Below are 20,713 nucleotides of genomic sequence, written 5' to 3'. Positions count from 1 at the left end.
TTGCACAGCAAGGGACTGGCTGCGGGCCGAGACCTCAGGAAAATGCTAAATATTACACTCTGCTGTGTCCTCCTCATGAAATCGGTTCTTTTGACTCCCAAACATTTGCAGCTTAGCTGTGCACAGTGAGAACCATTAGAAGACTGCAATAGTGGGGACCATCACACCAATGGACAACAAGTAGCCGGAAAGAGCAGTTTTATGCAGTTAATCAAGAATCCCCCCCCCCCCCCCCCGCGCGCAATTCCGTATTTAGGTGCCCACAGTAAAGAATACCACATTTCCAAAGAAACAATGGCAAATAATGTAACTTTAAAGATAAGGAAAATAGAGCAGCAATGTTCTGCACAAAATGTGTGCACATTCAAGTAAATAAAAGACAAAGAAAATAATCTATAAGTCAAAGACAGACACATAAGAACCTCCAGTCTTTGTTGGTCAGATTGGCACTTTTGTGAATAGGAGTGCATTTTCATTTTTTTCAGAAATATAAATATTTTTTCCTGGTTGATGCAATTCTGGCATTATTTGCAGGCCAAGCACAGAATGGCCATAAAACCGAAGACTTCAGTTATTATAAATGCTGCTCTACACATCTGTCATGTAGAGGTTAAGTTCTTGATGCTCAATTATTCATGATTTGAACTCTCATGTCTACTAGGAGCACACGTGTTCTGTGGATAACATCTCAAAGTCAAAGAGCGACACTAGCAAGCCTCATGAACTTATGTTCCTCACTCAATTGATGCTTAAACCTTTGCGTGTCAGCAGCCTCTTGTATTGTAATATTTTTTGCTGACGCACAAGAAAACGCACCATTGAAACAAACCAAATGGAAAAATCTAATTCTGCACATCCCTAGATGTCTTATCGTGTAAAGGAAATTTGTTTTTGTTTTATGCACAATATCCAACTGACTGATCTATCATGTTTGTTGAGATGTACATAATTCTGTTCACAGGTCCATGATTTAATGCCGGGCTGTGCTCAGTAATCCACAGAACAGGGGCTCCTAGACTCTGATGGGGACATAGTCATAGAGTCAATCAACCTCTTCCTCACACAGTGCCTGTCAGTCAAACATCACACGACCACCGTTCTGCTCCATCCACAAGGCGCCTTTAACCCTGACCCAGGATCAGCCCCCGTCGCTGGCAGAGCTGACCTGAGGTCAGGTTTACAGGGCTAATTTAAACCATCATAAGTCATGTGGTTAGAAACAACAAAAAAGTTTCCATAACGTCTGTGTTTGAGCTCCGAATCACTTTTGAATTCGAGAAAAATCTTTTCATCGTCTCAATTAAAACAGAAATCAGGCTTAATTAAATCTGAACCAAGGGCAACTTTTTTTTTATATAAATAAAGAAAATATACTAAGTGCGCTGAAACAACAACAAAACAAAAAAACAGCCACAATGGCAATTTTCACACTTAGAGAAAATCAGAGCTTCAAAATAAAATGAAAAAATTACTACTTTTTTTTAAATCCAGAGACTATGGAAACTATTTTCCTTGCTAATAGCCACTCATCTGTGTGAGGTGTGTGTACAGTGTCTGCTGGTGTTGTATGCAAGTGTGCATGAAGTGTGCGCAAATATATATATATATATATATTTATATAATGCAAGTACATCAAAATTCAAATATATATTCATACTTGAATTTTTTGTTGCAGTTAGGCTTGTCACTTGTCTGAGATATATCCCTAGCCAAACTCTGGTTGTTATTAGACCCATGAGGGGACAAGGAAGCGGCGTAGACTTTCCTAGCCAGGCAGAGGATCGGCTATTTACATCAATACCTATACGAATCACAATGGACCCATGCAAAATCATTAACAGTTGTCATTCCAGTTCCTCAAAGTTATAGTGATATAGAATGTCAAAGGTTATATATCAACTCTACCACTATACACAACACCACCACCGCCACTACACTAACACTGTCAACATCACCAAACCAATTAGCTGTGGCCCACTTCCTGCTTTTTACCTCTGCTGAGCAGTGTACAGCAATGTCTCTCAGTCTTTCTCCTCACTGTTCTCCATCTCTCTGTTCCAACTGTCTGTGTTCGGCCAGGGATACTCAGTGACTGTAGGCAGGGTAATAGAACACCATGCAAAAACCCTACCACATACACCTGGGGAGGAGGGGGGCCCAGCTAACCAGCAGCCACCCATTTACACAGGGCTTCAATGAAATCAGAAAGTCCAAACTATAAATGTTGTGTCTTTGACTGATGTCTGTACTGCAAGGGGCACGTCACCCTGCTTTAAACATCCGCAAATCCATTGAATTCAGCTCAATACAAAAATAAGTTTGGTTTGCTGCTGCCGCTGGCTGTTTTCCCCCTGAATCCCCAACTATGCCTTGTTTAATAGTTAGATCACTTCATAATTCAAATGTATTGTTATTAATAACACAGCACACGACGAACATTGGATCTCTAACTATACCACCCTCGAAACCTGGATTTTTTTTTTTCTAGATCTTTAAACATTTCCACTAAAAACCCAACTCCTTTCCCAATATCCTATTCAGATCCTTTCCCAAGTTCAGATAGGTCTCCAACTTTTTACATTTTGCCCCTCCTAAACCCTCCCCCCCGAAATGTGTCCCACTACGGAAAAAAAAATATGAATAGATGGAAAAACAAAAATCACACTTTCAAGCTTGGGCATCAGACTCAGGGCAGCAGAAAGCCCTTGACTTTGGGTGGACATGTGTGCCTCAGGACCCCCATAAAAATAAGATTCCTCCCCCCGTCATTAGATATGCAGAGACCAGCCCTAAGCCAATCAAGAAAAAGAAAAAAAAAAAAAATCACAAGCACTAAAAAGGAGCAGATAAATAAGGGTTGGGGGAAAAATAACCAATCATAAAACAAAAAAGGGACCATGTTACAAGTTTCTTCCTTTTGAATTGCACTACGTCAAACTGACATCAAGAGCTAGGCATATTTTACCTCATGCACCCCAGTCTGTGGACTTGCATGGGGATGCGTGGGTAATCCTGAAAGTAGGAATGTCCCATTGGAAAAGAAAATAAAGTGTATATAAAGATATTAACCAACAAACCATCGTTACTGCCAATGAGAGAACCTAAGAGCTATCAAATGGCAGGAAGATGTCTGTGTGTGCGTTTTAAGCCAGGGCAGACTCACACTTTGGGCTATGATGTGATCACTTCCTCTTCTAAGTGTGACGGAGTTTGTGGGGCGCTCTCCCCTTGGACAGGTGACACACGAGCCTGCCCCGCAAGAAGTCAGTCTACTGGTTGAGAAGAATGTGAAGGGGGGGGGGGGGGGGGGGGGTTTCAGTCTGGAGAGTGGGAGAGTTTTACCTTTCCTCCAAAGGGTGTGTGTGTTTGTGGGGGGAGGGTTGGTGGTAGACATGGGGGCTAAGGTGGGTAGTGGCAGATCAGAGAAGAGGACATAAAAGGTATGACTTGGGCAACTAAGGGTCCTCCATGAGAGGGGAGGCATGGAGGGGGTCAATGGTGTACTTTAGAGGAGCGGGGGTGCCGACTTATAGCTGGAAGCCCTCCATGGGGGCCTCCTGCTGGGGGAAAAGGAACTGCTGGTTGGCCTGGTCCACCTGAGGGGCTAGACTGGTGTCTTCGTCGTCCACCCCAAAATAGTGCTCGATCAGGTCAAAGGCCTTCTGGTAGATCTCCTGGTTGTCGTGGCTCTGGAGGAACTCTATCTTGTCAAGACCTGGGGGAAGCAGCCAGAAACGGACCCTTAATACTATAAGAATAATAACTAAGTCACTGTGGTAGCCTGGGTACGAAACCTCAATCTAAAATTCCATCAAAAGTTGGCTACTATTTGGTGAGATTGTCACACTCATTTGCTTATCGCTTGATCAAATATTTGCTGATACAAGATCAAGAAGCCTTTACTTTAGACGGCAGCAATTTCTACTTAATACTGCTGCACTGAACAGTTTTTGCAGTGTTTTGTTAAAGGAAAAACTGGACAAAGCATGTTAGTTGTTTCTCCACCTAAAGGTATGAAAATAGTCGTCTTTGTATTGGTACCAAAGCTCACACCTACCCATCCTGTCTCTTATCTAATGTCCAGCATGGTGACATTACTAGTGAAATTTCTTTGCCACTAGCGAAGCGTTATATTTTGGAGATTCCACATGGGAATGAAGGATAGTTTTCATTATTCTGGTTGTCCATACAAATGATGGCCTTCCTTTGTACACGGTTTATCGGCTACTGTCAGCTCCGTTATCCACTAGTGTATGATATAATATATCAAACCTGTATTAAATTGATTTTCGGTACGCGTACGTTTGTGTGTGTGTGTGTATGAGGTACAGTACCGTAGGCTTCTTCAATGAGGCTGCAGTAAGGATTAACTCCAGTGCCGTTGTTCTCTTGCTTGGCCTCTTGCTCGCCCAGCCTCAGGATGTTCTCCAGCCCATTGAGAGCCACCTGGACAATCTTAGAGTCCATCACCGTCAGCAGGTCGCACAGGGGCTTAATGCAGCCCAGGTTCACCAGATATCTATATGCAAGCAGACACAGACATGATGACTCCATCATATCATTACCTATGATTTCTATCACAAGCAAACATCCATTACTTTGCCTAGAAATCAGGAACAAGATGCTCCTTAGAACTCCAGAACTTGCAAAAGAGTCTCGACCTTAACGTTTTTGTATTCAAGTAATCCAGTGATAGCAGTCTGTATATGAAGGGGCACACTGCAAAGAAAAACTGCTTATCTGCTAATTCAGCACTCCCCACGCCAAAGCGCCCAAATTATTGGAAGATAACAAATAATGATGTGGAGTGACAAATTCTTGTAATTTCTGTCGTTTTGTTATTTTTGACAGTACTAAGGTCCAAAACGTCCCACTAACATGGTTCAAACCTGCTTTATTATTATACTACACAACTTTACTCAAGTACCAATTTGATTCATTTATTGAATGAACAGCATTTACTGTAATTAATCTAAACTAAAATAATCAAAGATAATAATGCTTCATGGTTCCTACTATGTGCTGAATTTTCAGCATAATAATATACCTTCACTTTTTGCTTTTTAATCACGGTGGTTAAAGCATCACTCCACTCTTTTATTTATTTCTTAATGAGACTCCAATTTATTTACTGTGGTCTGACCTGATCTGTTCAGGCGTTCCTCCTGAGGTGGCGTTAGTTATGGCCCAGGCCGCCTCTTTTCTGGTCCTGAACTCTGCTTTCTGTAGAATGTCGATGAGCACTGGGAAGATGTTGGCATCAATTACCGTCTGTGGGGAAGGATAACATCTGAAGTCAGGGACATAGTTATATCTTTACCTTTGCAAATCCCACAAAATCCAACCCAGGTGAAAGAATGGGTAAAGTAATCACATACATAAAACTTTATACATATAGATACACAAAATATTACAAGCAGTGTCAGAAAACATGACATTTTGAGGCAGTGTTTGTAATAACTAGTCACCCAATGCAGTGCAGATCCATATTAGACCATTAAACAAATATGAGTTGGAGTTTTGGAAAAGGGAAGCATCAGAAACAACTCTAGAACATGAAATGAACCAAAACTAAGCACAGACTAAATAAGACCAGCTGGGATTATACAAGGTCAAAATCACTGCATAATGCTGACATTTCAACACATAAAGTTTAATCTGCAATAAAGAGGATTTCATAGATACAATTACTCATTTGTGTTCTTCTCAATGTGCAAATTATTACAATGCCATTCATGTTGCCGTTTACGCTATTATTATGAAACAATACAGCGCCCAAATACAAATTTCTGCTGCCACAGCTGGAGAGGGAAATGTCAGACTGTGGGATACCACGAATAATGAATGAGCTTATTACTGGTAACGTACTACAGTGCACACTTTTCATCAATGCAGTAATATATCAATGCCATTTTGTAGATCGGAGCACACTGAAATGGGCAAAGGGCATGAAAATGCAACAAATACTTATTATATTTGAAATAATAAATCATCATGAGCTAAAAATTGATGTTGGAAAATGTCACTGTGTGAGCAGAGCTCTTTAATTGAAAGAAAGAAAGAAGGGGTAGTGTTCTTAATAATCCCTAGATCTCTGAACATGTACAGCAGTTATGGCAGTGCAAGGTTTGACCAGAAGGAAGCAGCTGTTGTTTCATGTAGAACAGAATAAAGAAAAAATTGGATGTTTTAATTATCAGAATTGACTCGGTATCAGGAGCAAAACGTCATTAAAGTTATCTCCTTACAAATTCAACCAAACCCAATGTATCCGCCTATTCTTTGCCAACTGGGTATTCTGCAGGTAGACCCCATTTTAGTCATGAGCTTAGAGTGTGTGCGCCACCTGTATTTGTGCTCGGTTTCCTGCTGTGATGTTTGAGATGGTCCAGCATGCCTCCTTGCGAATGGACTCTTTAGCACTGCTGAGAAGGTGCAGCAGACAGGGCAGGGCTGAGCAGTTCAACACCACCTAAACACAACAACAGAGTGGGTGAACCCTCACTATTAAGCATGAACACTCAAATAAAACGAACCATGAATTCATCCCACTGACAAATAAGCCTATGTGAACGCACCATACTGTAGCAAACTTCTTCTCTCACCTGTGTTTGGATATCATCTCCAGTCACTATGTTTCCTACAGCTCTCAAGGCAGGGGAGGCCACCTTATAGTCAGTGTGCCTGCAGAGACAGAGAGAATTTTAAGAATTTATGTGCCACATTTAGTGTGACAAAGACGACAGGGTGTTTGGCTGGACTTACATGAGTAATTCTACAAGGCGCCTGCAGACGCCCGAGTCAATGACAGCTTGGATCTTGTCATTGGGGCCGTCTGAGAGGTAGGACAGGGCCCAGCAGGCGTCTGCCAGCAAGTCTGGGTCACTGCTAAATAAAAGCCTGGACAGTACTGGCAGACAGGGTGACACCTAAACAGCAAAGACATAATTTCAAGCACTGCTGTACAATGAAGGCTGGCATTCAGACAAGAAAATACAACCTTTTTTTTTTTTTCCCTTTCATATTCATGCTGTTCAGTAATTTAACAGTGCTGTCCGTGAACTTGTATGGTATGAGTATTCAAATATCGGTATACATAATAGTGGCATTAATAGTTCTTTTCAAATAAGTCCTTCATATACTGCTGCTGTGCCCTGGGATCAACCAGCATTTACTATAGGACTAAATGGATAAAAACAGGTAAACTGAGTGTGCTGTGCCACCCTGTTCTCGATCAGGATTTCACATCTCCTCACAGCGAAGGGCTTTGTTACAGCAGCTATAGGTTTTGTTTAACAGCTATAGCTTTCCTATATTGCTACTATGCAATTGATATATTAAATGTATTATGTATGATATTGAAGTGATTTCTGACCTTGTCAACCAGACATTCTGCTCATCTAAACTCACCAGACTGTACGTTATTGAATTACTTTTCCACAAGGTGACCAGGTTAAGAAAAGAAAATCCTATAAAGTTACAATATTTTTCTGCACTGAGACATTTGATCTCCAGTGTAAATATTGTCACAACAACTCAGCTGAACTGAAAGTCAATAACCATGTTTTGCTAAATCTTTCTATGGTTAAGCAAGAACTATAGAATTTCAGTTGTGGTCCAAGGTTTTGCATGAATGGCAGTGACAGTGAGTTAACTCTATCCTGCACCTGAATGTGTGTCCAAGCAGCACTGACCATTATGCATGATTTGAAAGCCACATTTGTCCCTCGCAAAATGCTCAACATTAAAAAAAAAAAAATTGCACGCCTGATCACTAATCATCAAAGTGGTTTTGGTGTTGACTTCATAAGGTGAAGAGAAACCTTTTCAAAAGCAGGTGGAGGGTTTTTTCCTCTACAGAGATTAGACAGAGCCCACACTGCATTCCTAGTCATCGTCAATCTAGTGGATTTGGTCAGAAGCCTGAAATGACAAGGAAAAGCCAATGTTAGTACATGAGATAATGTAAAATGTGTTAGCATAGAAAACTAGAGGCCTGAATAAGTATTCCCCCTAAAGAGACAAAAGACTTACATCAACAGTGGTGGAAGGATGTTGCAGTTCAGCACATAGTCCCTGCACACAGCACTATCCCCTGCAATATTGCCCAATGCCCACACAGCCTGCAGAAAAGAAAAATACACCAAACCTTTGTTACCTATGGACACTGGGTACAAGTAAGCAGCGCGATATGATAAAAACATCATAACCCGATATAGACTATGTCATATCCAGGTAATGGTTCATAGCGTACAGTTTCTGTAAATTCAAAAGCCAATGCTATATCATGCCTGTGTGTTACCTGTTCTTGGACATCCTCAAAGTCAGAGTTAAGTAGTTCTATGAAGATCGGCACTGCCCCAGCCTCAATCACCGTCTTTGTCTGCATGGATGTGCCTGACGCTATGTTGGTCAGTGCCCAAGCTGCTTCAAACTGCAGCAGCACAAAAAGTCATAGAAAAAAAGAATCATTTTCAACATCTTTTACCAGGGAGCTGTAACATGTTGTTTAATTAAATTAATTAATCAAATGACAGTAAACTTTGGGATCCCAATTGGAGAAGTGGGTCACCTCAACAAATAATTGCACCCATTTCAACTCACTTTAAAATACTGAGCTACTCAGAGACAAGATTTCACACATCAAAAATGATGTCTGATCAGAAACTTGTTTAATGCAGAGCGATTGTCTTGCTTTGAGTGTGCAGTTGCTCGAGGCAACAAAATCTAACATAGATTGTGTATTAACCCGAATGGAAAATCTAAAATTTCACTAGTCAGCAATGCAAAAAGAGACAAGCATTTTACAGGCACTAGTCACCTGATGGATGCTAAATATACACCTTCTGTACACGTTCCATGGTTTTCAACCAAACTGACCTGTAGTGTGCAGTTGACACTCTTCTTCAAGAACTCCACAAACCTCTCCACTACTCCAGGTGTGTTTATAACTTCATCAATTGGTGGGTTGGGCTCTGAAATGAACAGAGGTAAAACTGAATGCCACTTAATGACGGGTACCACAGCTATACAGAGTCATAAGTGCATGTTATGTACCTTTGGAAAGTAGTTTTCTGAACTTTTGTGTTGTGGTGAGCTGAAGCTCCGGGTCCTCTGAGAAAAGCATCTCAACCATGTCTCTGGTAATGACTCCTTCCTGCAACAATACATGCATAAACACTCTGAACACTTGATCTACTCTGCACCATTTATAACCTGCAGTCTGGGAAAACTAACTAGACAACAATATCTACCTAGAAATACCTAAACATGTAATGTAAAATAAATCTCTGATAAGTCTTGTGTGAGCCACTGTCCATATTGTGAGAAACAGACACTCACTGTCACTGGAGAGCTGAGGTAGGAGTCCACCAGAGGGCTCTCGAACATGGCTTCCTCCTCATTGAGAATGTCCACGTTCCTCCTCTTGAAAAGCTGTGATAAAAAAAATTGTCAGAGCAAACAGAGACAGCCAGGTTAGGCTACTTTAGTACACATAAACTACATACTGATATAATCTCAAACGGATATATAAAGGATCTGACAAGTAGAATGGACAGGTATGGTGTACTACCTGTTGTTCTCGTTTCTGTTTCCTGAGTTGGATGCCCTCCTCCTCTCTCCTGCGCCTCATCTCCTCTGGGTTCAGTGCTTTGTTCTTGTAGCGATTCATCCTGTAGTTGTCTTTGGCCGGACTGGCTGACGGCTCTGATGGGCCACAGACGAAAGGTAAAAATCAGGATTTACAGTTGTGCACCATTGGCCTCACCCAAGTTGAACTTAACAAGTGTACAGTGGGCAGGGAAGAGTAAGTGAAGATGTGATGGGCAAAGTTTGCTTGGCATCTCTTATAATAGGTCTTGATGATGAAACGGTGTGTACGAAGGTCTATATATAAAAACGACCTGTATAAACAAGCTCATAAAAGCCGGACAACACAGCCTAACACACACACGCACACACACGCACACACACACACACACAGAGCTAAGCTCTTCACTAACCAGTCAGCTGGCAGGCAGAACAAACGTATTTATTCAGTAGAGTTAAATCGCAGAGTTAGCATAAATTGGTGCCCACACAGGACAAACTGCCCATTCTCAGCATTTGTGCAGTCATGCCACCAGAACAAGGCACTGGGCAGATCCCTGAGTCACCCAGGGCTTCAGGGAAGAGAGAAAGAGAAGTGGGGACAACATTGTAACCTGCCACCAGTGCAGGATGGTGCCAACCTTCTGTGCCAAAAGTCCTGCATCGTAATAGCGGGAGTTTCCTAGGTTAAATATCGGAACAAGTGGCGCAAATTGAGGTCATGTTATGGTTTAAGGGCAACAAGCCTCATAAAAAGCTTAGGCGTGTGTGTAATGTGTGCAGATGGTAAAGCCACAGGCATGGACGGCCCACGAGCACAGGTTGCGGCTGGATGGGCTCATTTCTGTGTTGTGATACTTAGATTAGCTGCTGTGTATGAACTGCACTGACTTTGCTATTTGGGCTGCAAAAATAACTCTGCTGACAGCATGTCTACATTGGCATTTCAGAGTGGAACCTTCCTACAGCAAGGAGGCAAGAAACAAAACAAAAACATGTTCCTACTTACACCTTGTATCCAACCACGCTGGTAGATAAGGTTTTTATTTGCTGAAGTTTTGGCCGCTACCAAGGTTTGGACCACAACATTAAGCCCTCTGTCGTAGAGTGGTGGCAGAAATCTTAACAGCAGATATATCAAAACCAAATAAATCAGAGGCTATCTGCGTATCTATGTAGTATCATTTATTGTATGTTTGATTTGGCACAACAGGCTGCTTTGGTGCCAATCCAACCAATGGAGCCCAGGGAAGGGTGGAACAGGCCTCCTGTTATAATAATAAAATAGATTGACTGGAAGTTTATGGTTCAAGGTTTGCTGGAGAAGGTCCCTGCCCATCTGTTATTCGCATTTTCAGATATGTAACCAACTGTTATATTGCTGTTAGCTACAAATGGAAAACACAAAACAAAAACACACATGAAGGAGCATAATGCTGTCGGGAACAGTCTGGAAAACGTGGGGACCCCTGGTGTCCCATGTATGTGCAGGCTGGTCCATGAGAGTGCAGTCACATTTGTCAATAACGTTACTGTTTCTCAGTGATGTTAGCGAGCTGCCAAACATGTCCCACGTTTTTAGTTTGACGTGGATTTGCCAGCTCACCGATTCCACTTTTATTGTCAAACTATTCAAAAGAAGAGGAACGGATTAAATAGTAAAATGTTTACTCTACCGTGCAATTCTCCAGGTTTTAAGAGCTAGGCTGAATGTCAATGCTAACACTGCTAAGCTAACGTTAACGCTAGCCACTCCGCGGACACAAATCTGTCTAATAACTGTGTCTATTGAATTGTGTCATTTCATAGGTGATGATTTATAACCCGCTCCGACTCAGTGGGAGTCTCTTGCCAAGTTACAATCGACATATCCACCAAACAGCCCAGAACAAACAGCTAAATAACGTTAGAAATAGCCACTAACCTGCACTAGCTTATCGTTTCACTTGCGCCTCCACAGCTTGCTACTGTTAATGCTAACTACACCTGACTGCAAAGAAACACTGGTGTCCGACAATCTAGTGACTGCTGCTTTACAGTTGCCGACAGACTCGCTAACATCTCGATAATAATAACTCGATGATTATAACTTATCAAACTATACGTGTGTCATTCCATCTAAGCACAGACGGCAGAGCGCGGTGCTAATGAAGTTAGCTACTAGCTAAGTTTCCTTAAGTTGGCTAACAAATGAAAATGGTGTTTTCTCGGGTTAGAAGTGAGCTAGTATACCCTGTATGACATCTCATAAACGATTAAACACTGTTTCAAGACTAGACGGTCTAATATATTAATATTATTAAACAGTAAAAGAACTAGCGTAAACTGGCAACTCATCTTGCGCTACTACGTAGCACTGCTAACTAGCTAGCTAGCTAATGAGTTAGCTAACTAGCCGAACAACAGTGACAGGATGAGGATTTCATAACCATTACTCCCGTCGACACGGCCCAATCTTCAACTATCTGACCGCGTATCTGTACTCTCGGTGTGTCGAACAGCTTACCCATTGTGTCCTATGTGGTTTGAGAGTATCAAGTCGAGAAGATATAAATCAGTTTTAAATCCTTTCTCTCTTCAAGCTTTCCAGAATTTGCTCCTGTAAGCAATATGTCTGCCGGAGACGGAAACGTCAAAATATAACGCCGACTTCCTTCCACCAGAGGGCGCACCAGCACCGCAAAACCCGCTCCTCACCTTTAGCCACCTGCTGTAAAGGATACAGGATCACATAGATTCATAATCCATTTAGGATTAGATTTAATTAAGGCTCGGACGGAAACACTGGTCAAAACTACTAAGCTGAACCACCTGTTCGTTCATGTATTTATCACTAAAGCGCCTTAAGAGTTACTGCAGGAGGGTGAGGGGACGCGTGATTTTAAGTGGCAATTTTCCTCCAACGTCTCTCACACCTCTCCATCACGCATACCCTCTGGCATAGTTCAGATAACTCTCTGTCTTGGATCAGCAAATCTCCCTCTGGTTTTGAAATGCTGTGTTTGTGAACAGCCGTGGTTCCCCTGTGTTTTCCTCTAAGTGAATGTGACAGTGTAATACAGGTGAGGTGCATCCTTGGTCAATTTGCTGGGAGCAGGTAGTGGTAAATAACTGCACTATATTGCAGTGCAGCATTGTCCTCTGACAAGGGATCCACAGGGAGCCTGTGGAAATGCTCCAGAATAAAACTTTAGGGGGCAATGTTGTACAGATAAACTGAAAGTAATGGGGCATTCACGGCTATCAGTCTGGCTCTGTTCCCTATTAGAGAGGGTGTGGGAGGTCGAGTCAACTGTTGCACAGATACTTCCCCATGATTACAATTTCTCAGCAGACAAGAACAAATATTGTTCGTAGATCCAGGCGCTCACGGAGTCGCCACAGGCTTCGGATTGAGCTTCTCTCAGCCGAGCCGCGAGAGCCGAGAGTTCACAGCCTTTAGCCGGAGTTGTGGCACAGAGATGAATCAAAAGACAGTGCTTTCTAGATAGCAGCTATCCGCTGGTATCAAACAACAAACGCACAGGACCAATTTGTGCAACGGAGGCAGCATTCAAACGCTCTCAGATCCAGTCTGCAGGGCTGTAGCTGGGGCTCGTCCAGGCTGATTTCAGTGGGCCTCCTTTGTGAGTTCTTTACCTTTCTCATTTCTAGGCCTGCTGAAGCACATCATACAGCAGCTTACACTTTGCAGAAAAGCAAAGGCTATCCATTAGTCAATGCCACAGAGTAAAGACTGCCTCAGTAATGGAATCATAGGAGCCTAGTAAGGCATATCTGAAGGGTTTTAAACTGAAGTAGACAGGACATGGTTACCTCCACTGTAAGTCTCCCCACTCACTATCAGCTCCTAATGCAGATATAATAAACACTGCAATCAATACCCTCCTTTCACATCCGAATCCAAGCTGTTGTAAATGAAAAAGAAAAAAAGATGTAAATGAAGAGACAGGAAGACCTCTCCTGCCGACCTCATTAGTGGCCATTGGCCGTCCAGGCCGAGTCAGCAATATTGAAAAATCGCACTGCATTTCCAACAAGCAAATTAACAATGCGAGCACGACGAGAGCAACAACCGGATGCTGATTAAGTGCAATATCATCAAAATGAGTTTTTAATAATAACGGCTAATTATATTTTTTCATCGGGCGCTTTTTTGGCCCCCCGCTTTTGTCCAGATTTTGCAGCATCTAAAAAAGGGAGCTTTAGTCACAGATCTACACATCTCTGCATGCCGAATGCTTTCTTAGACTGGTGACATAAATCCTTTTCATTTTGTGGGGAGACTGTACTTTATCCAGCGGAGAGGTTTCACAGGCAAACGTCTGCCCTGTTTTGCATCATGCTCCTGGCAGTCTATCCATGATAAAACATCAAGGAGGACTCAGATCTCTGCAGGTGGATCAGGAAACAAGAGGAAAAAAAAAAAAATTGCTTTGCATGCTCAGTTCTTGCCAGACAAAAATGATATGTACCACATGAGGAGGCTAGCAACATCAAGGAGCATGTTTGCACAGTAAAAACTCAATTATGAAGCGTCAAAAGCAGTTAGGTTTTGATTGTGCTTATTTGATTGTGCAAATATACCCAGTTTAAACGGCTCCTTAATTCAATTACACCCAATATGATAATAAGGCCGGCATGCTGAAATGTGAGAATGTGGTCGGGCCGCCTGTGGGAGAGAGAACATCTGCAAAGCTCTGTGCTGAACGCTTTGTGCGAGAGTAATAAAGGGTGAGAGAGATAACGCCATGGGGAGGATAGTGTGTGGAGAGAGCACTGTGTCAGTGCATGTGGGGCCTGAATGGAGAAGACGAGATATGTCTTCATAATGTAGTGTTGAAAATCCATTCAGTGCTGTCCACTCCTTACTTTTTTATCTGACGACTGGGGCCCTCTCGCTCTCCGTCTCTCTGTCTCCCGCTCGCTTTCTGACATCTACCAGGTGGCGGGGCCGATAAGTAGGATGCTGAGTAGGTGATTTTAGAATATTCTTGAGGATCATTCGATCATTCCTTGTGTGTGAGGGGGAGATTTGTGGGAACCATTTGAATACTAATGTATAACTTTCACCTCGCAGGATAAAAGACTCGGGGAGACAAATCTGTAGCAGCGGATTGAAAGCAGGGATTGAAAACCACACCGTCATTGGGCAAATGCAGCAGCCACTTTGCATTGAAGAAGAGCAGAGCTGCGCAGGATCTCACTGTTCTTGTAACTCTGTAACTGGGGTGTCCCGGCAGGATAATCTTTCTTAAACAACAATCCAATAAACCTCTTATGATATCACAGGGAGGTTTTCTAAAGGGCTCTGTATGCTTCCATAGAATTCTTAGATTGTCAAACAGACTCTTCTCACACAGATGGAATCTGGAGGGCAAGTTTTGGAAATTAACAATTTATTTTTTCAGAAACATGCATTTATATCCCCATTTTCCAGATTCACGACACTTTGTACAAACTAGTTCACTTCAAGCACAGTGAAGCCTTTACTGCAGCGGAGTTACATGTTGAAATAACCTGCTGTGGACTTGATTTGGTGTCTCTGTGTCATTCAGTTCTATGTCAGAGTCTGGGTGTTTGTTTTTTTTTCACTTTTCTCTCTATTGCTGTTTTCATTGTCTCTACATTATACTCACTGTGTTCTTCTTTACACATTACGTTCTGATTTAAGCATTTTTTAACGTAAAGCCCTTTAACGGTAATGAAGTGACCCATTTAAATAACATTGCTTTATCCTAATGAAGAGGTAGACAGAAAATTTGCTCTTGCACTATTTACTTCAGTCTTCCCATTTTATGCTTCTTTATAATTTTGCTGCTCTGTAACCCAGAGCGAAATATTGTGCTTGTCATTCCTCAACATTTATTTGACAGTTATGGTCACTTTTCAGATTTGGAATTTAATTGTCTTCTAAATTACTTCTTTATAAATTACCTAACAATTAGAATTAGCACTGCCAATTAGAACTGCTGATACAAGAAAGCATTAGTTATTATGAACAAATAATATAATATGTTGTGATACAATACTCAGAGGTATATTGTAATTCATTTTTCTAATAATACTTTTGTACTTTTAGGTAAGTGAAATTATGAATGTAGGACTTATTGGGGCATTTTTATATTGTGGGATTGCTTTTATTTTTTATTTTTTAAACCTTTTCTTTCCCAAATACAAATTCCAATAGCTCAACTCATGTCTGTACTAACAGATACCAAGTACCAATCCTTCACAATACAGGCCCTGGGTGATACTCTTTGGGGAGCCCTAATTCCTACCTACAGCCATCCCAGGCTTTGTGTGGCACCTGTTTGCTGGATGGCTCATCACCTGAGACAAATTTATCCTGTGAAATGGCACAGCGATGTCACAGCGTGGGCTGAGGTGGCAGCGGTAATGCACCAGCCTCATGCCAAAGACTGAGGGAGAGGTAGACACGTCGAGGGGGAGGGAGGGAGAGGAGAGGAGAGGAGAGGGGCACGGTCCTGCATCAGAAAACACTTAGGGACGCCAGCAGAGTAGATGAAGCAAAGAGATCAATATGGCACAATTATTGTACACACAGTGTAATTGGTGAGCACGTGGCTCGGGGGGACTTCCTCTGCGCTCTCTCACCCTTACAAGCCAATTTCAGCCCAATCGAACTAAATCAATAAGGCCTATTAACTGAAGGTGCTTTTATTTACCTGCGATGCACCTCTCCATTGGTATCCAAGGACATTTGTATCTTTATTTTTAGACTCTTTGTAAGTCACACAGCGGTAAGGTGCTCTGAAGCCCTTGACTAAGACTCCTCTGAGTCTCTCCCTTTTCTATTTACAATAAAGCATATTCAGCTCTGTTGCAGTGCATAATCCCTGAAATACCAACTCTCTCAACTCAACATCTCGCCATGCTTCCTCTGCAGAAAACGTACCAAAAATGAAATAAAAACAGTCTTCAAATTATTCAGCTTAGCCTCCGGCTGGGACACTTTAATTAAAGCCGTTTGATGTTTGCTCTCCAGCGTTTGGACTCCCACTACGGCTGGCTCTGATGGAAGTATAGTGCAGGAGTGACCATAAAGGTGATGTGTATGGCTGAGGATGTGCTGGAGCACCTAACTGCCTCACTATGGCCCTTTCACAGCCTCCCTGTGGCGGCCATAAATCCACCCTGTGATTGGAGAGAGGAGGTAATGAGGGGCCTGATGCACTATGCAGCCACACACACACACACACAGATGCACTCACATCCGAGCGCACACACACACACACACGCGTTCCTCCGTAAATAACACCACCAGTGACCCTGACAGCGGTCTGATCATCTTGGTCTGCCACAATCACCTTCCTCCAGTAAATCTATCTAATTAACTCCGCAGCTGAAACCGAAGAGCCTTCTCCTCCTGTCAATCAGAGGTCTCTGCAGCGTAATAGTTTCTGACAGGACACAAAATTAACTGAATAGCATTAAAAGTCTTTTCGCTTGGTGTTCGTGCTTTTCTCTACAGTATTAATTGTTGTTTTCAAAAGTGTTGAACGTGTAGAATTGATGGCCACAGAAAACAATTTAGTTCAGGGCGGACAAATGGCTTTTAAGTTAACGTCAAGAAACGAGGCCTGACAGCGTGTCACTTAACTGGAAGTATTCCTGTACTGTGCATAGTGCCACGCTGCCTTTGCTTGTTTTTCAAGCGCTCTGTTATTGACGTAACAGGCAGATTGAGTGGAAAATAGGAGAAAAAACAACACGGCGTGCTGATAAGTGGATTAGCAAATTGCATGGTGCCCTTTCACAGGCCTGAGAAGCGCCTGTCTTGTTCTTTACCTTTGACTCTGACCAAACTGAGCCAAACCTCCGCTGACCTTTCGCATGTAGAATCTGAGTAACTGAATGAGAACCTGGATAAAGTTAATTGGCTGTTTCCATATACTGTGAAAGCTGCTGATAATTAATCAGAGAAGAACAAAAGCCACTACATCACCACCTAATTATGGGTGAGCGCTTGGCAGGCTTGACACACAGGATCCTCATCGGTGCCTTTCTTTCATCTGCGGCGTGTTTGTGTGTGTGCGTCTGCTCGTGTGTGCATCACGCTCGTTGTTACTAAGCACTTGTTACCTGCAGTTCTGCCTCATTACATTCATGACAATAGCTTTTGATTACAGCATTGCTTACATTGTTGTAACATATGTCAGATATTTGGAATCCTTTCTCAAAATCTAATTAGCTAATAATTATGGAGTGTCAGCAAGGAGTCTGAGAGGGCTTTTCACAGATTAAAAACTCTGACTTTGGTGTATCAGTTTTGGGAAATGTGGATTAGTTGAAGGGCACGATTTATCTCCTCACACATGCAGGTCTGCTTTGTCCCAGTGTTTCTGAACACTGTGTTCAGTGTATTCAGTCATTATAAACACTTGATTCGGCCCCTGAACTTGAGACGAAACGCGTTCATTATATTTTAATCACACTCACTTCCAACAGCCAGCAGTCAAATACACTATTACGGCTACCGTGTTAAACTGTGCCCCCCTAACTGGTCTGTGTCAGGGTAGGAAGGAACGAGGAGACTAATGGCTCCTCGCGTGTTACAGGGATTATGCTCTGTCATCAATGCTACTGCTGTTAGCTATGGAGATGGGGATGAAGCCAGACAGCAAGTTAACTGTGATCAGAGGGACCAGCTCTTCTTCTTTTAATGAGATAATAAATAACAATGATATATATATATATATAAATACATAATATTTGCAAAACAAATTAATGGTTTTGGAATCATTTTGCTTTATGTGCAGCTGTCATATAAATCATATGCTGGCTCCTAAATTGACACTGAACTGTGAGGACCCCTGCTTTACATGTATTTAAAAGAGGAAAATGAATCAATCTATGCGTAACCTTCTCTGACCTCCGGTGGTTTAACTTCTCACCCGGCTGCGGGGTCGTACAGGTGTACTCCAGGGCCATTTCACATCCTGGTGGGTGTGGTTTCAGGTTCAACAGAGGAGACTTCTGCTGCACCCTGACACACCTAGCGGTGATGCTGTGTGTGGCCACAGGCGAAGGCGAACGCTGCGTTTCAGCCCGGTGGTAAGTTCCTCTTTAACTCAACACAACTAACGCGATGAAAATATGATTGTTAGCGCAGTATGTGAGTCATTAGCAGTGTTGATTTGTTCTGCTCATGACTGATTGATAGTTCAATGCTTCTGTACATGTACTCCTCGCAGAGACAGTTAGAAATACGACATGCAAATGTAAGATGATCAAACGTTCCTCCTTGAGGTTCACACCTGAAGTATAACTTCCTTTCCAGCTCGACTGACTTTCTGCAAAGGCTTCTTTTTGTGAAAAGGGAAGCACAGATGGAAGCCATTTGACAGACTGATCAGACTTCTGTAACACAGCTATCTGAACGCCGAGGTGGTTTTTGTGTTGCACAAATGACACATCCTCAGATGAAAACCTGTTGGGCCGTATATTCCTGCGCCCTGGTTTGGAATAATGGTTATGTCAGTGCACAAAAAGGCATCTCCCCTCGATCCAAAGCTTGCAATAATTAGAGGCCGGCACTGTTTCATTTGCACGATTATTGAATTCATTATCTCAACATGTTGGTCCCTGTTGTGATTGTGAAGATGAAAATCATCTTTTAAATGCCCCTCGGTGGGATAAGTAACAGCTTTCCTTTTTATTGGGAACTATCTGTCTTATCTGCGAACTGGTTTGGTCCACAATCAATTAATTAATCATTTTACCATCACAGCCTTCATTTCTGCGTCTGATGTTGTCGTCAGCTTTCATTTAATTATTTTATAGGGCAGGTCTTCCCTGTCTTCCTGATGATAGCAGACAAAGTCATCTTAAAAGTGAGGACTGTTTTCTCGTCTCCTTGTCTGTTTCTTCTCTTGCTATTTTTTTTGCCCAGCCCCTCTGTGCCTGAGGCATCAGCCTTTTATTAAGGGATGTAATATCCACCATGCCATAGGACCAATATTCCTCAGGGCTTCTCTCTCTCTCCCCTCCTCTGGTTCCCCCCTTTTACACACACTCTCTCTCTCACACACACACACACACGCACAGCATGGCAGGAGCTCCATCTTAAAGAAATGAGGGGAGCTAGGGAGCAATTAGATTCAGCTGGAGACTTTTTAATGTGAATTCCTCTCCAATGCAGCGCTGCTTTTCCTCGCGAGAAATCTCAAAGTCAAATATAGGATCTTTGATCACTTACAGCCATATGGCAGGGCAAGGCATGGTTCAACATAGTGTGCATACAAGCGTGTACCGATGATGTCTGCAAGGTCAAACAATGCAAAACGAAGTGAAATGGCAAACTTCCCTCGGTAGACATTCAACCAAGAAAAGTCAGCCAAACGAACTTAATTTGCAAAATGAACTTAGTTGGACAATAGTGGAGTCGTCACGCTGAGAAAGACAATGCTGATGTGACCTTTAAGATGAACAAGTCAGTGAATACTAAAGTTGTTGTGGACCATTGAGATTCTATGTTCCTGCTAAGGATGGGATCTGTGAGCAGCCTTTTTTCACACTTTTCTGTAAAGCGCTGGATTATTTGTTGAAATGATTCTGTTTTCTATTTTTTTTTTTGGTTTCTAATATTTTTCATTGTCAGACACTGAATGACTTAATCCTGATAAATGATTGGTAGACTGTGAAAATACTGGAGGCATTGATAGAAAAAAGTCAGGACTGCTGGTTCTACAAGTGTGTTTATTAAATCTTATCCTCAGTGTTACCCAACGTAGAAACACAAGCCTGTCCAGGATAATGTAACAACCGCATAGGTTCATGTTATGATCACTGCTTTTAAATATGTCAGTAGTGTTTCTGAAAATTCAGGTTTTTCCTGTCATTTTGGCTTAGTGTGTGGTTCAAAATAATACAATAGAAGTGATAATCTTTCAGAAAAGACCTTGCCTCTGATTGGTTAGGGTTAGACATGACCTGCCACTGATTGGTTCATCACAAGTAAGTCCTGCCCTAAAGCATAGCCTCCCATTTTACACGAGACGATAATCTACTAAATGAAAAAAAAACTGTACTGAAGAAGACTGTCGACTGAGAGACTTTATATACTTTATAAAGAGGTGCAGATTCAAAACGCTTTGTT

At 42.2% G+C, this 20,713-nt stretch overlaps 1 protein-coding gene across 1 annotated transcript; it reads right to left on the bottom strand.

The window, feature by feature from the left end:
- Positions 1-3,374: 3,374 nt before the first annotated feature.
- Positions 3,375-12,208, bottom strand: kpna6 (karyopherin alpha 6 (importin alpha 7)). Its single transcript, XM_070846465.1, has 14 exons — positions 12,098-12,208; positions 9,575-9,708; positions 9,343-9,435; positions 9,058-9,157; positions 8,881-8,975; positions 8,303-8,434; positions 8,035-8,123; positions 7,824-7,923; positions 6,766-6,929; positions 6,606-6,684; positions 6,347-6,472; positions 5,144-5,271; positions 4,335-4,519; positions 3,375-3,715 (listed from the first exon to the last, which is right to left on the bottom strand). Exons 1-14 carry the CDS (start codon positions 12,099-12,101, stop codon positions 3,528-3,530), a joined length of 1,617 nt encoding a protein of 538 aa, XP_070702566.1. The 5' UTR covers positions 12,102-12,208; the 3' UTR covers positions 3,375-3,527.
- Between the last annotated feature and the right edge of the window lie 8,505 nt (positions 12,209-20,713).

The sequence above is a fragment of the Pempheris klunzingeri genome, chromosome 16 (genome assembly GCF_042242105.1).
Source record: "Pempheris klunzingeri isolate RE-2024b chromosome 16, fPemKlu1.hap1, whole genome shotgun sequence".
In the NCBI taxonomy this organism is placed as follows: Eukaryota; Metazoa; Chordata; class Actinopteri; order Acropomatiformes; family Pempheridae; genus Pempheris; species Pempheris klunzingeri.
This window is presented reverse-complemented; position numbering and strand designations above follow the sequence as displayed.